Source organism: Podarcis gaigeae (assembly GCF_964106915.1).
Source record: "Podarcis gaigeae genome assembly, chromosome: 11".
Lineage (NCBI taxonomy): Eukaryota > Metazoa > Chordata > Lepidosauria > Squamata > Lacertidae > Podarcis > Podarcis gaigeae.
In genome coordinates, this window is record NC_139687.1 from 55,961,137 (window position 1) to 55,977,635 (window position 16,499).

General features: G+C 41.4%; 1 protein-coding gene across 17 annotated transcripts in view; it reads left to right on the top strand.

The window, feature by feature from the left end:
* Positions 1 to 831: 831 nt before the first annotated feature.
* The window catches only part of PIAS2 (protein inhibitor of activated STAT 2), a 30,259-nt gene continuing 14,591 nt past the window's right edge, over positions 832 to 16,499 (top strand). For 2 of the 17 annotated variants that reach the window (XM_083702772.1, XM_083702773.1), the window contains exons 1-2: positions 6,249 to 6,389; positions 12,546 to 12,649. Coding sequence is in view for 3 of the 17 variants with exons in the window: in XM_083702771.1 (XP_083558897.1) it covers positions 6,366 to 6,389 (24 nt within the window). In the remaining 14 variants the exon portion in view is untranslated. Of the gene's footprint in view, positions 957 to 6,012; positions 6,418 to 6,563; positions 6,755 to 8,198; positions 8,293 to 12,545; positions 12,650 to 16,499 lie in introns of those variants that run through there. The other 15 variants (XM_083702786.1, XM_083702777.1, XM_083702774.1 and 12 more) reach the window with 14 other exon arrangements.

A 16,499-nucleotide genomic window follows, 5' to 3' on the forward strand; every position in this document is an offset into this window, starting at 1 on the left:
GACCTCCGGAATGAATTAAGTACTTAACCCGAGGTACTACTGTATAAGAGCTTGTGCACCAATGTTCTGGGTTCCTCTCCTCCATCCCTGCATGGGGGGGAGTGGGGGACCCTGTTGCAACAGTTTAATAAAGATCAGGCTTACTAGCTGCTTTGCTTCTCAGTATTCTATGGCTGGCCTCTGTATTTTTCTCCTAGCGATAGAGAACTCTATACGAGCTCTTGGATACCCATAAGGGAAAAAGGAGCAGTTTTTTCTTATAACACCTTTGTACTTGTATTATTAAGCAAAAGGAAACATTAGGCAGTAATCCTAAGCCTGCTTACTGGGCGGGGCTCAATTGGCACTTACTTCTGAGTATACATGTTACTTAGGTTTCTACTTAGCTAATCATAAGATATCTATAATTTAGGTTGCTGCTCCATTCCAAATAGGACATCGTATTGAAAATATGGCAGGCAGCTAATGTTCCCTACAAATTACAGGGTCTCCGAATATACATAATACATTATTTTACTTAATTAAGCCTCATGGCAAGTCATGCCAAATTTTAATCAAGAGCCAGCTGAAACAACTCAAGGAATAAAATCTTTAAATAGTTAACACCTGCAAGTGCATATTTAGAGGTCAACAGGCTGCGAAGGTTTGCCTTCAGTTTCCAAAAAATCTGATCAGAGGTTTTTGAGAAACGAGGTATGTATTCTCTCTTTCCAATGGTAATCCATACCTGCGAGTCTCTGCTACTTGTTTAATGGCTGCTTCCCAGAGAAAATTGAGGAAGGCTGTTAGGAGTGATACCCTTTCTCTAACTGTATTTTCTACCAAATCTAGGTCTACTGAAACAAAAAGGACGAGAAGAAAGATAAACGAAGAAATCCCTGGAAGGTTAAGGCGGTGTTTCAGAATATTAAAAGTAGCAGTAAAAGAAAAGGCTGCTAGAGCCACTTACATTTGAGGTGAGCAAGAACAGTAGCTACAAAGTCTTATACAGATGTAAAGAAAAGTAATGGAAAACTCGAAATAGAATTGTGTATAATTGTGGCATGTAACCTTTGGGGGGGTACTATAAAACTAACTGTGGGCTGAATCCTGTGCACTCTTACCTGTGAGTAAACTCTGTTGTGCCTACTCCTGTTTGCTCTGCATACAGTACAGTCCCAGCTTATTTGGGAAGCAGTGTATGTACAGTATTAGCCAAAATCCCCTATTTCTGCTTTCCTTTCTTATGAAATAATATGCATTGATGAATTACCTCCCCACACACAAAAAAAAATAAGTTTTGATCTATATTGAGATAAAGTTGCACTTTAAGCTGGTAATTTGTGCACATGGCACAACCACAGTGGAATTTACTTTGGAGTAATTTCCAAAGAGGGGAAGAGGTTTCTTTGAAAAGTTGGCACAGAAGTAGATAAGAGTGTGTGTGTGTGCTGGGGATTGTTTGTTTATTAAGATATTCTTACTTTATTGGTATTTCAAGGTTTTGCATTGCTCGAGTTTTAGTATTTGCTTGTGGGAGATTGGAAGTCATTTTGGTGTTTTAGTAGAAAACATGTTGGTGTTTAGTAGAAAAACAGAAAAACTCAGAGTAAACCCATTTAAATGAATGGATTTTACTCACATCCATCACTTTCAGTTGGTGTATGACAACCAATGAATGTAGCCCTCTGACGCTACTCAGGGAAAGGAGTTAATGGGGTCAAAGTGCCCTGAAAATTTCAGTTTGCTACTCTGTTGCAATACAAGAAAAAGGAAAATGTTTTCTTAACTAAGTCATTGTATGATGATGTCATTATGAATCAATTATGTTTCTGATTGAGAAAATTACAGTGTCATAATAGGTCCAGGCTCTTGAAAACCTGAACTGTGGAAGAATAAATAAATAGTGTAGATCAGGAATATTTATGTGACTGTATGCGATTTTCATACTGCTCTTTATGCATTGTTTAACTGGTGTATATATTGAGCCTTGCCTGAAGAACCGGTATGGTATACCGTGGTACCTTGGTTCTCAAACTTAATCCGTTCCGGAAGTCCATTCCAGAACCAAAGCATTCCAAAACCAAGGTGCATTTCCCATAGAAAGTAACATAAAATGGATTAATCCGTTCTAGACTTTTAAAATCAACCCCTGAAACAGCAATTTAACATGAATTTTACTATCCAACGAGACCATTGATCCATAAAATGAAAGCAACCAACAATGTACTGCAGTCACACAATCAGTAGCTGAACTGGGCTCCACATACAGTCATATCTCGGGTTACAGACACTTGAGGTTGCGTTTTTTCGGGTTACGGACCCACTGAAACCCAGAAGTACCTGAATGGGTTACTTTCGGATTTCGGGAGTCGCACATGCGCAGAAGTGCTAAATCGCGCTTTGTGCATGTGCAGAAGCACCAAATCGCAACCCATGTGTGCGTAGACGTGCCGCTGCGGGTTGTGAATGCTGCGGTTTGCGAATGTGCATCCCGCACAGATCACGTTCGTAATCCAAGCGTCCACTGTAGTCACAAAAACAAACAAAAAAGAGCTGCAAAAACGCAAAATAAATAGCAAAAACAGTCAGACCTCAGCATGGCACTCAAATCGGAAGCATGGCATTCAAATTGGAAGTGTAACACTCAAAATTGAGCATGTTCAGCTTCCGAAAAAAGTTTGCAAACCAGAACACTTATTTCCAGATTTGCAGTGTTTGGGTTCCAAGTTGTTTGAGTACCAAGGTGTTTGAGAACTAAGGTACCACTGTACTAGATATTGTCAAATCTGGTCCATAATTCCTGTTCAGGAAAGATCACAAGGTGACTTTTAGCCACTCTCAGTAATAGCTCTGGGCATCATGGGATTGTTGGCTGGGTGTGGGAGACACCCAGACTTGTTTACTGGAAAAGTGGGGTTTTAAAGGAAAAAAATATGCTTCTTTGCATCTTAATGATGATTTGGAATGAGTAATTATCATGTGGCTCCTGTTTCCATGACTATATTTTTCCTATGGCTGTTTTAGAGTTGCTTCTAAGGAAGTGTGCATAGGACTGCAGTATTCTAGTCTTAATATGTAAAACTGAAAATCTGTTTCCACTTAAAAAAGAAAGACATTGTACAGTAATTAAAAAGATAACAGCTTCAAAATGTGACCGGGCAGTAATTCTGCATTCATTGCCATGAAGAATAAAATGTGTTTTTATTCTTTGTCTCGTTTAAGCTGAAAAGTGCCTATGTTACGTATTTGGTATTTGTGTTTGTTCTTCATAGTAAGCAATAATAATTACCACCATGCTCCACTGTTTCCTTATTGTTATGGTAAAATCTGGGTGCGAGGCTGCTCTGCCACCCAGCTCGTCAGACTAAGTCCGCGGGTCCCTGCGGAGGAAAATGAGCTCAGCCGGAGACAGGAGCAAGCTGCAGAAGATCCAAGTTTATTGCGCAACAGGTTCAAGGCGAGATTGAACAGCGAGAAAGGGGTGACATTAACTTTTAAAACTTCCCTCCATGTCCCAGAATACAGTGCAAAATACGTCCCAGTTACATCATGAATACATTAAGAAGAGGTTGGGTTACACAGGATTAACATATGGAGGAGGAAGGGAGAATATGCAGAGCGCAGATAAGCACATCCTGAGTACCAGTGATGAGAAGACAATGGTCGGTCCATGTATGCATAGTCTGCCACCTGGCATTGCCCGGAAGGCTTGGCAGAGTGATTTGACAGGATTAGGGTCTTGACACCTTGCCTGAGGGATTATGGAGGACAGGGGAGGTGTCATGGAGTCCTAGAGAAATTGAGCAAATTGGCACGATTTTCTATGAATTTTATAGATTTTAGTCCCTTTTGACAATGACAATTGGACTCGGAAATAAATGGATATATTGTAGCGAAGAAGAAGGTGAAGAAGACATGCCCCCCCTTCCGTATCACTTATTCATTAGAATCCCAGTTTCTGAAAACACCCATGTGTTTCAACAATATTTGAGGGGCAGGAAATCATTGCCTTTAAAATGCAGGGGGGGGGCGGCCGCACCGGGCGCAACATCTGGGGGTTAGGGTTAGGGGGCGCAAATCCACGGGTTAGGGGGCGCAAATTACTTGCCCTGCCCCGGGTGCTGACAACCCACGCTACGCCACTGCCTAGGACTTGCCGATCAGAAGGTCGGCGGTTCGAATCCCCGCAATGGGGTGAGCTCCCGTTGCTCGGTCCCTGCTCCTGCCAACCTAGCAGTTCGAAAGCACGTCAAAGTGCAAGTAGATAGATAGGTACCGCTCCGGCGGGAAGGTAAACGGGGTTTCCGTGCGCTGCTCTGGTTCGCCAGAAGCAGTTTAGTCATGCTGTCCACATGACCTGGAAGCTGTATGCCAGCTCCCTTGGCCAATAAAGTGAGATGAGCGCCGCAACCCCAGAGTCGGCCACGACTGGACCTAATAGTCAGGGGTCCCTTTACCTTTACATTTATGTACACATTAGTGGCTAGAAACACAGCAAGGCAGCATTTCAACTTCCTTTTTTTATAGAATCATAAGAGTTGGAAGGGACCCCAGGGGTCATCTAGTCCAATCGCTTGCAATGTAGGAATTGCACATATTTAAGAGTTCCCATATTTTGGGGAGGGAAGGAGCAAGGAAGAAAGAGTTTACCAAATCAACCCAGAAGAAGAATGTGGTTTGAATAGGATTACTGTAACAATTTGCATCATGTGTTAATCTATCTACCAGTAGTTTTGATTCTATATTTAATTGCTTTTTAATCGAGAGTTCTGTTTCTAGCGGTTCCTATATTTTTTGTCTGTAAACCACCTTGAGTCCCTAGCAGGGGAAAAGGCGGGGTATAAATAAATATACTATGCAATAACCACCAACTGATGCCCGTGTGCTACATCTTGTGATTGATGTGGGGAGTGGCTTATCTGCTCCCCCTATTTTATTTTATTTCCCGCTGCTATACCAGATTGTTAGATATCCCATAGACTGTCCCCAGGACAGGTGAGGCTGCTGATCCCTTATTTTCAAATCTGAAAGTTGACAGCTATGGTTCACACCCCGATAACAACACTGTTAATAATTCTGGGTGCTGTATAGTGGTACCTTGGTTCTCAAATGCCTTGGTTCTCAAACTCCGAAGTGTTCTGGTTTTTGAACGTTTTTCAGAAGCTGAACACCCAATGCGGCTGTCGTCTATTGTTTCCAGGGCACCTGCACCAATCAGAAGTTGTGCCTTGGTTTTTGAACATTTTGGAAGTCAAACGGACTTCCGGAATGGATTAAGTTTGGCGCTTTTGTTTTTGCTATTTATTTTGTGTTTTTGTTTTTGAAGCTTTTTTCAATTAATTTGTTTTTGTGACTGTGTGGGACCCAGTTCAGCTACTGATTGATTGATTGATTGTGTGACTACGGAAATGGATGAAAGCCCCCCATCCAAACAATGACTATCACCAGTGCAGGTAAGAAAAAAGAATAATTTTAATTTTTATCTACAATACTGTCTTAATTATTTTATAGTAAAGGTAAAGGTAAAGGTACCCCTGCGGGCCGGCACCAGCGCAGCACACGGAAACGCAGTTTACCTTCCCGCTGGAGTGGTACCTATTTATCTATTTGCACTTAAGAGTGCTTTCGAACTGCTAGGTGGGCAGGAGCTGGGACCGAAGGACGGGAGCCCACCCCGCCGCGGGGATTCGAACCACTGACCATACGATCGGCAAGTCCTAGGCGCTGAGGTTTTACCCACAGCGCCACCCGCGTCCCTAATTATTTTATAGTACAGTACATTAATTATTGCTTTCATTTTATGGTCTCGTTAGATAGTAAAATTCATGTTAAATTGCTGTTTGGGGGATTGTTTTTAAAAGTCTGGAAGGGATTAATTCTTTCGATGGGAAAACGCGCCTTGGTTTTGGACCGGTTTGGTTTTGGAACGGATTAAGTTTGAGAACCAAGGAACCACTGTTAAGAGTTTTGCTGCTGTGAGGGAAGCCCCTCCGTGAGGGGGTGAACTACAGCGCCCAGAAACCTTTGCGAGGACGTGCTTCGAACGGGGCTTTGACTCGGCGGGGTTCTCCCAACTGAGCATCAGAGGGGTTGAAGGACGGGCCTTGCGCGCGCCCCCTCCCCACGCAGTGAAGTGGACTAGGCGAAACGGGCGGGAAATCAGCGTCTGGCTTGTGTAATAATAACGCAGCGCGATTCCCCCTCAGAACCTCGCCCCCCTCCCCAACCATCACAGCAGGAGGGGCGTGGCCCCGCCGAGGCCCCGCCTCCCACGTCACGCGCCGGCCGTCGTGCCGCCAGAGGAGGAGTGGGGGCCGCTCGGAGCGTGCAGGATGGTGGCGGCGGCGGCGGCGGCCGAGGCTGAGCCAGGCGGCGGGTAGAAAATGGCGGATTTCGAGGAGCTGAGGGTGAGGAGAATCCGATGGCGGCGGCGAGGTTGAGGGCGCGCTCCCCGCGGCCTTTCTCTCGGGGCCCCTTCTCGGCCGACGCTTCCCGGTCCTTGAAGGGCTTAGGCCGCCCTCCCGGCCGGCAAGCATCCTCCCTCCGTCCCCCGGGACCGCCTCCCTCCCTCCCTTTCCCTTCCCTTGGTCCGCGCCGGCCTCCCTTTCCTCGGGTCCTTTCCACGCCGCCGCGACAGCAGCGTCCCCGTTAACCGGCCCGTGAGGAGGCGCCTCCCGTCGCCTCAGCGGACAGTTAACGGCTCGCAAGTCGCGGCGTGAAAGGGCAGCTGCCGTCGGCCAGGAGAGCGGGGTCCCGCCGGGCTGAGGAAAGCGTGAGTGAAGGGGCTTGCGGGAGGCTGGCGCCTTTTCCTTCCTTGGAATCCGGTGTCACTCCCGTTTCTTTCTTCCCCTCCCCCGCCCCAGTTTTTGTAGCCTACATAGCTTTCCCTCCCCCTAAAATAAGTCCTTTTTTTAACGATCTGCCTGGGTTTTTGTTTCCCCCGTTTTGTTTCAAAGCGCACCCCCCTCTCTAATCCTCCCTCTCCTGCTTAAACCTCTTTGTCTCCTCTGCGAACGACCCCCGACTCAAGAGAGCATCCTGCGAGGAGCGGGGTTCGCACCCTTCGCTCGCAGACAAACCCCGTCTCTGGGCACAACAAAGCGCGCCTTTGGGTCTCGGAAGCCACTCGTGGTTTCCCCCTGATCGCTCATGTGGTTTCATGTTTCTCTCTTCCACCCTTCCCTTCGGCATCTCTTTCTCTCTCTCTCTGACACTTTCCAAGGTTTGGTTGGCGCTCGATCGCCGAAATCACGGCCCCCCTCCATCTTTGCATCTCTCCTCCTCCCCAGCTCCTTTGAATGTAGCTCCTCTCCCGCTGCATTTATTTATTTTTTCTTCATGTGACAGGGTTTGCAGTGCCTCTTTCTGCACCCTCTCAGATCTGCTTGTTCCTATCCTTGAATTTTGTCCTTGCAAAGCTGTTCCTCTTCTCCTGTGAATACTGTTTTTCTTCCTCACCTTGACATTTCATGTAGGTACAGTAGATCTTTTTTTAATCCCACATTTCAGGGTCAGACTATTATATGAACATCCCTCTTTAATTCTCTACTGTATTGCCTTTTTCTTTCTTTCTTAAATGTCCACTCGCCCCTTCAATTCCTTCTAGGTTTGGCAACCACTTGAGCCAAGCTCAAGATCTGTTGCAAGCACTCTAAACCACTGCACTTTCTGTTTTTTCTTTTTCTGTGCCATCCTCCCATTCGTCCATTTCCCACCCTTTCCAAATCTTTCTTGCCTGTTTTTGTTTTCCTAGAAAAATTGGCTCTGCATACAGCACCAGATCCCATGCAGGTCTTCAGCTACTAAGCTATTATATTTATTAGTGTAAAAGCATCATTACTTCATAAGGACTTCCATCTAGGTAAAAATATATAGCACTGTGCTGTTGTGTTTGTTTATATTTTGGGGACCCATGACCACAAGATATTTTTCTTAACCAGTAAGAAAGCCTTCAGTAATTTGCTGTTATTTATATTATTCATTTATTTTATTTAAAAAATATGAATAAGTTCCCATAAAACATCCAGAAGCAATTTAACAATAAAAATATACATATATATTCAATCCAATACAGATACAACTGGGAGGGGAAAAAAAATCTTCATTCAAGAGATTTATTGGAAGTGTAAATTACTCAATAGGCAATGAAAAGACAGCAAAGAAGGTAGATAATGGGAGGGAGTTCTAAATGGTATGTGCCACCACACTGAATGTTCTATTCTGACACTGTACAGAATGGGCCTCCTGATGGGATGGTATCTTGAAGAGTCCCTCTCCTACAGAGCAAATTACTGGTTGGGTATGTAAGAGGTGAGGTGATCTTTGAAGTATGTTGATCACAAACTGTATAGGACTTGTACACCAGCCTGGTATCTAACTGTCAGCCAGTGCTTTAAGCAGTGACATAAAATGGTGGTAGTATTCTGCCCCAGGGAGCAGTTGAGCAACCTTGGGGCCAGTCCACATAGGGTACACTGCAGCAGTCCAGTCTCAAGCTTACCAGCACATGGATGGCAACGATCAGGCTTTCGTGGTCCAGAAGCAGCCATAGCTGTCTTCGTCACCTGAAGCTGGTAGAAGGTAGTTCTAGCAACTCAGGCTACCTGGTCTGCTAGTGACAAGAGATGGATCCAGGAGTACCCTCCAGACTTTGACCCGGCTCCTTGAGAAGTACTATGACGTCGTCCAAAACAGGCAATTGGTTACCTATAATTTAGGAGTTTGAGGGACAAAATAACACACATGGATTGTGGCAAGATCCTAAGTTAAACCTCATTAAAATGTATTTTGGATCTTATACCACATATGACTGAATAAATTTTATCTGGATTTGTTTATTGAGCTGGAGTAGACTGAATTGGAGAAACTGTTATTATAAATACTTATTTTGGCATACTTTTTTTTTTTAGTGTTGAATAAAAAATAATTTGCACTAAATTTGTATATATATAAGTGGGGCATGGGGGGGGAGAAAGAAGCATAAAGATGATTTGAAAGACTTGTTTTCTTGCATCAGATAGTTTCCCTGCCCTTGATAATTTCGTCTGTCTTTAAAGTTTGCTAAGATATACCTGATGAAACGTTAGTATTTGAGGTATAGTTTTTGGAAAGTTTAAGATTAGGCTAATCTAAGAAACTTCAGAAAGAATGTAAAGGCTATAGATACAATACAGTTCTGCCTATATGTGCCATTGGTTTTATTTGTTGTCTGAAAATTCTATCAAGTGATTTCTTCCCCTTATGAAATATGTATCCCACAGAGCTTTAAATATTCAAAACATTTCATTGATTCAGATTTATTCTGTTGATTGTGTCAACTATGTCAACACCAGTTTATTTTAACAGCAGAAGTTCTTAGAAGCATGGAAGGAGGTGATATATTCTGCACTTCAATGCTTGTGTTTGCCTCTTCATAGTTCATTAGCACTCCACTTCATTGTATTTTGTTGAAGTACCATCCTTCCTGTGATATTCTGTATATTTTAATATATATATTATATAAAACATGTTTAATTGTTATAAATTATTCATTTTTTGTGTTTAGCTTGTTTCTATTTTAGCTGTAAGCCGCTTTGAGTTCCTATCAGGGATGAAGGTGGGATATACTAACAACAACAATTCCTTACATTTGGGGAAATACCTTGCCGCCTCCTCTGTAAATTAAGCTGATTTTTTACCTATTCAGCAGTAACTGACCATATAAATACCTCACTTATTTTTGGCTGGTGGCGGTCAGAAGAAGGCTGGGCTGCAGAGTGATGTTCTCAGATTGCAGACGTTTTCAGATTCACCCTCTTGTATATTGAAGCAAATTATGTATTCTGTGCGCACTTTGTACATGTTTTAAAACAAAAGATAACATCTCTTGCAGAATAGTCGGCATATTTGTACTGATGGACCTGCAGGTTACAGCTGCTAATAACAGTGTTGCTGGGAACCACTGTGTAGCAATAAGGGGAGAATAAAAACTCCTGGAGATAAGTGGTTAGTTTGCTATCCACAACTGTGCATCTGTACAAACGTGTCCCTGAAAACAATCTTGTGCTTATCTGAGCATTCCTTGTATCCCACAGGAACTTGCTTTATTGACATTGTACTGTGTGCGTAATGCTGAATTATCTTCACTTCACGGACTTGATTCTGAGCTCTGTATTTCTTTTTAATGTTAAGGGATTTAATCTTTGTACAGTAGTGCCTTAGTTTACAAACAGTCTGGTGTGCTTACGTTTTGGATTACAAACACGTCAAACATAGAAGTGTGGGTCCCAGTTTGCAAACTTTTTTTGGATTACAACAGCCCCCCCCCTTTTGGGGGGGGATTACGAATAAAGTTGACAGTGAAGAGGAAGGTTGATAGTGACCTACATGTTTCCTCTAGCACCACAGTTCTGTACAGTATTGATCAGTGTTAGAAATGAGCTAGAAATCCAGCGTGTTTTGCAACTGGTGCAGATCCAATTGCGACCACGTGGGGATTTCTAGATGCTAGGTTGGGCAACTGACATCTCCATCTGGCTGGTCTCTCTAGCTTTCTAAAGCAGGTAAGCAGAAAAGCTTATTTATTGCGTTTCTCTCCCAGCTTTTTCCTCCAAGGAATATATAGTTCACTCCCCTCCTCAGTTAATCCCTACAACAACCCTGTGAGGTAGGTTAAGAGGTTGTGGCTGGGCCAAGGTCACCCAGTGAGCTTCAGGACTTAGTGGGGATTTGAACCCTGCTCTCCCACGTCCTAGTCTCACACTCAACTACTACACTATCCAGGCTACCGAGAGTGCTTTTGCTGTGGAGCAGCTCTATATAAATTAAGTGAGTAAATAAATATGGGGAAAGCAAAATGTCACTTAGAGAAGGATCTGAAATATTTTCCTTGAAGCAGTTTAATGTTGTAAACTTTGAGATTTTTTCTGTAAATTATAAAGTGGTATAGAAATCATATTAATAATAACAAAACACACAGGGAGGGATGGCGTCTAGAAATTCTGTTGTGTTGACTTCAGCCTAGGTTTAAGGTGCCATTTGGCAATTATATGTATCTGAATTTCTAACACTAGTTTTGATGATGTGGGCATACTCACAGCCTTCCATACGCGTAGCTTTTGTTTGGACTTAATATTTACCTCTTGCATGCTAGTGTCTTTCTGTAATGCCTACTTCAGGTTTATTTTTGATAATGCTTCATTTTATTTTTCTACTAAGTGTTCTGCAACTGTAAGAACTATAATATGACATGTATATAACATGCATACGATAAGTGTAGCATAGCATGTAAAATTTCCAAATCTTCCTTAAAAGGCATTTCTTTCTTACTCTTCAACTAAAATTGTTCCCTGGGCATCTTATGCAAGAGCTTTACTGTAGTAAACAAGGCAGTCCCTGCCTGCAGGTTTACAACCTTAAAGGCACAGCAGAAAAGGGGATTGGATTGGAAGCAAAAAGCAAAGCAACTGAGTGCGGGGACCAACTCTTAAAGGGTCAAAGATTTTTTGAATGACCATCTTGAAACTGTTCAGGAACAGGAAGAGCCAAAAAGCCACCCATTTGCTTGAGCCCTACATGTTACACAGGTCTCTGTTATCTTGTCACCCTCCAAAATCAACAGGTGATACACAAGTATAGTCCCTGGTTTGCACACAGCTGGAAGCTGTGGTTAACTTCATCTTCCTAGTCTGAAATGATGCAGGAGCAAGGGGATTACATAGAACTTTTGTGCATCCTTGTTTATTAAGCCACAGTTGGATTGTGAGGAGTTCTGGGTTGACCATTTGTTGTCAGGATTCCATGTAGCAGAGAATGACTCTATAGCCAGCGAAAGAATACAGTTTTTCCTACTTGTCTTATGCTCTGGTTGCAGGAATTGAACACAAGTCTTTTCAGGGATAGCAAGTGACAACTGCACCAAACGTATTTAGATAGTCTGCTGTGTACATCTCCTGCAATAAGTTGGAATGTGTTTAGAAGAAGAAAATATTCTTCTTTGAATTTAAATACAGAGATACTAAAGTATAGAGGGACAGTTCAGTATCATGTTTAGGTTATAGGGCAAAAATGATAGAGAACAGCCTAGCCTTTGGTGTTCTCCTTTCTATACTTAAAACACTGAAATTATAGTACAGTACATTCACAACTTAGACACTTTTAACATGCACATTCAGCTTTATGCACTTGGCAAGAAAAATTTTAAAAAATCAAAAATGGGAGAAAACTTGCAGTCCCACCCACCATTGCACCCAATGTGTTTTGACTACACAGTTTTGGCTTTAGATGCTTTCCCCAGAACATAATCGCTGCATAAATTGCAGGCTTTCTGTAATTCAAAATGTCACTTGTTTTTCAATTATTGAGCACTATTTATGATATTAGACAGATCAATCTCATTCTTTTTTTGACTGATCACATAACCAGCCCCCGCTCATCTTGAGTTTGCCTTCCTAGTCTGACCCCGTCCTCTTCAGTTTTGTTTTACCAAAATGTTTGGTAAACATTAGAATAAAAGCCTCAAATAGCAAACCTCCGTAGCCATTCTCCATGCTACTATGTCTTCCTACTATTTTTTTGTTTTACAGACACAAACATGGTGACCCCTTTAAGAAAACATCGCCCTTTAAGATGAACAAGATATATAGCTAAGAAACAACAGAAAGCTATCTCGGCAGCTTCTAACTTACAAGTAAGAATACCCTAAATTATGAAAAGCACACAACGTTCTTCTAAAAATAAAACCGCACACACACAGCTAGAACCTTAATAGTATTAATCATTTCAGTAATAAAACTAGCTTAATGTGAACTGAATACAAATTTCAGAAAGGATTCTAAAATCTGTATAGAAGAGGATAGTTTCAAACACCATTTACATTTTTAAACTATCCCATGAAGTCTGTCCTCATTTTAAATGTCCCTTGGTTACATCATTTGTATGAAGTGACCACTTGAAACTAAAAGGCTAAAATAACTGAGCAGGCCAGAAAGAAACAAGTAGAGTATAAAATATTAAAAGGAAGGGAAATTCTTGGATAATTGAGATGGGTTAATTGAGGTTACTGAACATGGCATTCCTACAGTGTGAAGTTGACAGGTGCACCCTGTGAATTACATTAAAGTAAACAGATCCCTTTTGTTTACAACCACCTTAACCAAGTATTTAATTAATATTAAAAACAAAATGCAACATTTAATGGATCATGGCTTGTTTCTAAAACAAAAACAATGCAAATGTGCATAATATACTATGGAATGAGTGCATAATAGTTGTATAAACTTTTTAAAAAGTGCCTATTAGTGGGTAATAATAGAATATAATGTGATGGGTAGTCAGAATATAATCTCACTTTGAGTCTTCTGATGCAAATGGGATGAATCTGAAAGGATAAGAGTCCTGTGTTCTCTTACTACTCTTCCTATACAAGCAGGACACTTGAGAGTGCGATGTGATTCAAAAGTTGCATTCTCCTTAAGAGTACCAAGTTCTTTTGCAGCCTTGCTTGGAGTAGATTGAGAATCCCCAAACATGGGGTTTGTTTATTTATTTTGAAGCATTTTTACCTTGCTTACCAACTAAAATACTTGAGGTGGCTTAATATATTTGAAATACAATAAAATAGAGAAGAGTTATTAGAGTGGGCCAAAGTTTTAAGTTCTCAGCTCTTCCAGTTGCCACTCTGCAGTTGAATGTATTGGTCTGGAAATAAGTTCCTCACAGGTTGGTACCTATTGATGGGCTATTTCAGATGTCTCAGTTTCTGACTCTGGTAGTAAATGCAGGGAGCTATTGGAGAGAGTAAAGGTGTCTGTCTATATTTTTTTTAAAAATAGTGCCTACCTGTTATCACATGCAATCCTTGAGTGGTGTAGAATAACGAGAGCAGCTGAAACAACCTGTTCAAACTGTAGGGCCATTATTTCTTACTACCTGGGGTCAACAGCTAACATCCTACAAATGCCTGAGCAAAGAAGCTTGTTTTCAGTTTGAGAAAAAGAGAAGTTGCTAACCATGCCAGAAAGGAAAGGATTAAGAGCCATCCCTCAGTCCTCAAGTGTGTCCTGGCTTTCCATGCCTGGTAGATGTTGCTACAAATGGAAATTAGGAGTATCTCTTTTTCAAGCAAACTGGCCATGCCAGCTCATTAATTAACATGACACCTACATGACACCAGATTGTCATGTGGAACTCCTGCTATGACTGCCACGTGTGATGACCAAGACGGGTCAGCATGTAACCATCGCAGAATATAGATATCCTGATTGAGTGTTTAGTCCTCAATATTATTATGATAATCAGGAACTCTTCGACAACATTTTCCATTCAGAAGCAAAGTGACTCCCAATTATGCAAGCTACTAAATGCTTTTGTAAAAGCCCAACATACTCATTGCAAGTTGTAGTAATGTTCAGAATCTCCTGTTTTTACATTGTTTGTATAAAAGACTTGTAGAAAGCAATAGTGCTTCCTCTTGATGCTAAGCAACCTGCGCAGCTATTGTTAAATCTTTGTTTCATTTGATGTTGCATAGTTGCTTAACTCTACAGTATAACATCAAAACTTCTGCCAATTCTGAAAACTGCCATAGCAGCCAATGTCTCTTGCTTTTAAAACTTTTTTTTTTTGCATTGAAGAAAATAAAGTACTGCAAGCATCTGTGGGAACGGAATGACTATAAGAACAATACAGTACACAAAAATTGAACTACCATTTTCATCTGCATGTGCTGAACCGGAGAAGTGGGAATGGGGAAATTAGTCTTAAACTAATTTAGGAAGCATACATTCTTAATGTTTCCTGTTGTACGGAAATGAGTATGTAATTATTATTTTTTAAGTGTTTGTTGCGCTTGTGCATAGCAATGATCCACCAAGGAAAGAAAAGAATTATGCTCACTTCCTCCAACTACCCCATATACATGAGAGCTGATGTAGGGTAGCGCAGGAGCGGTCAACTATTTCAGACCCAGGACCAATCTTTAACCCAACTGTGTATTTGGGGGCCCATTTATCCCCCCCCCATGTATTTGTATGGTGATAGTGTTGCTGTCATGACTCACTTTGGATTAGGCCTTGGCCCAGTAGTGGGTCCCAATCCACCAGTTAAAGACCAGCAGCATAGTGGATAAGATACTGTGCTACAAACCAGGAGGTCCTTGGTTTGAATCTCTATTCTGCCATGATAAAATCAATAGGTGGCCTTAGGCAAGCCACTCTAAGACGTATGTGTATCCATATAGTATGGAGAATAATAATAGTGAATTGCCTTGCTGGATTTTTTTTTTTATGTGAAGTATTCTGAAAGCACTAGAAAAATATTCATGTTCTTACATTGACTTCTGCTGCTTGTTTAATTTACATTATGGCCCAAGCTCTCTCTGGTTCACCGGGGCAAGCTTTGCCCCTTCTCTAGGAGTTCACACAGAGAGCTTTTTATTGGTAATACACTACAACTTAACTCATTTCTCGCTGCTTTCTTTTCTTAAATCCCCAAGTCTGTTTTCTCATCCACTGTTCAAACTTGAGAGATGGTAAGTGGGGCAATGACTTGTTGTCTTCTGCTTATGTTAAAATATTATCTACATTGGTGCTGTATAAAAAATAAAATTCCTTTGTATGTGCAGCACTGGTTCTGGCTGGTGTTGCCAATATGTTTGTGTCTGTATTTCTTGTGCTTTGCGACTGAGGTGAGAGTAAAAATGATCAGAAGCAAACTATTGTTTTGTGACTTTAATGATACCTGTGGTTATTGCATCATTTATAATGTGGGCAGCTGGTAATTTTACTTGAGAGTTTTCAAATCTTGGTTGACAGATGGAAAGATACAATTTTCAAGCATAAAATGAGAAGCTTTATCAAAACATTTGTTTCATTTTCTGCACTGTTCTCACTTGTTTGAGGAAGGCAACAGATTTTGAAAAGAGATAACCCAGATAAATAGTTTTAATATTTAATAATGTAGTCCCATCCATGTGCATAGTGCTTCTCAAATAATGGGAAGACATTTCACTGTCCCAAGGGGATTGTGATATTGAAACACACACAGGAGACAGCAGAGGTGCATAGAGAAGAATATGTGATATTTTCACATAATCATGCTTAGATTTAGTATAGACACCATATCTGCTTAAGATCAGCTGTTAAAAGCAGGCTAGAACAGGAAAGTCATTGAGTGCTTCCAGAAGGCATTTAGAGGTTAGACTTTAATGGATCTTTTACAGAAGGGAGGGCGGGATATAAATAAAATTTATTATTATTATTATTGTTATTATTACACCAGTGGGGAAGCCACCAAAAATGTCTCGTCATTTGCTTTTGTTATTGAACTTTGCTAACAGGTAGAAATGGTTGTGATGGACCAGCGGAAATAAGGCCTACCATCTTAACTAGTTTAGATAGAACTTGCATGTTCAGAAAGCTGAACAGTTAACATGCAGTGGCTCTTTTGTTCTTTTCTTTTCTTTCTTTCTTCCTTTTTTTTGGGGGGGGGGGTAATGTTTCCACAATGTGGTGGTCATGTTTCCTGTAAAAGAGACTAAA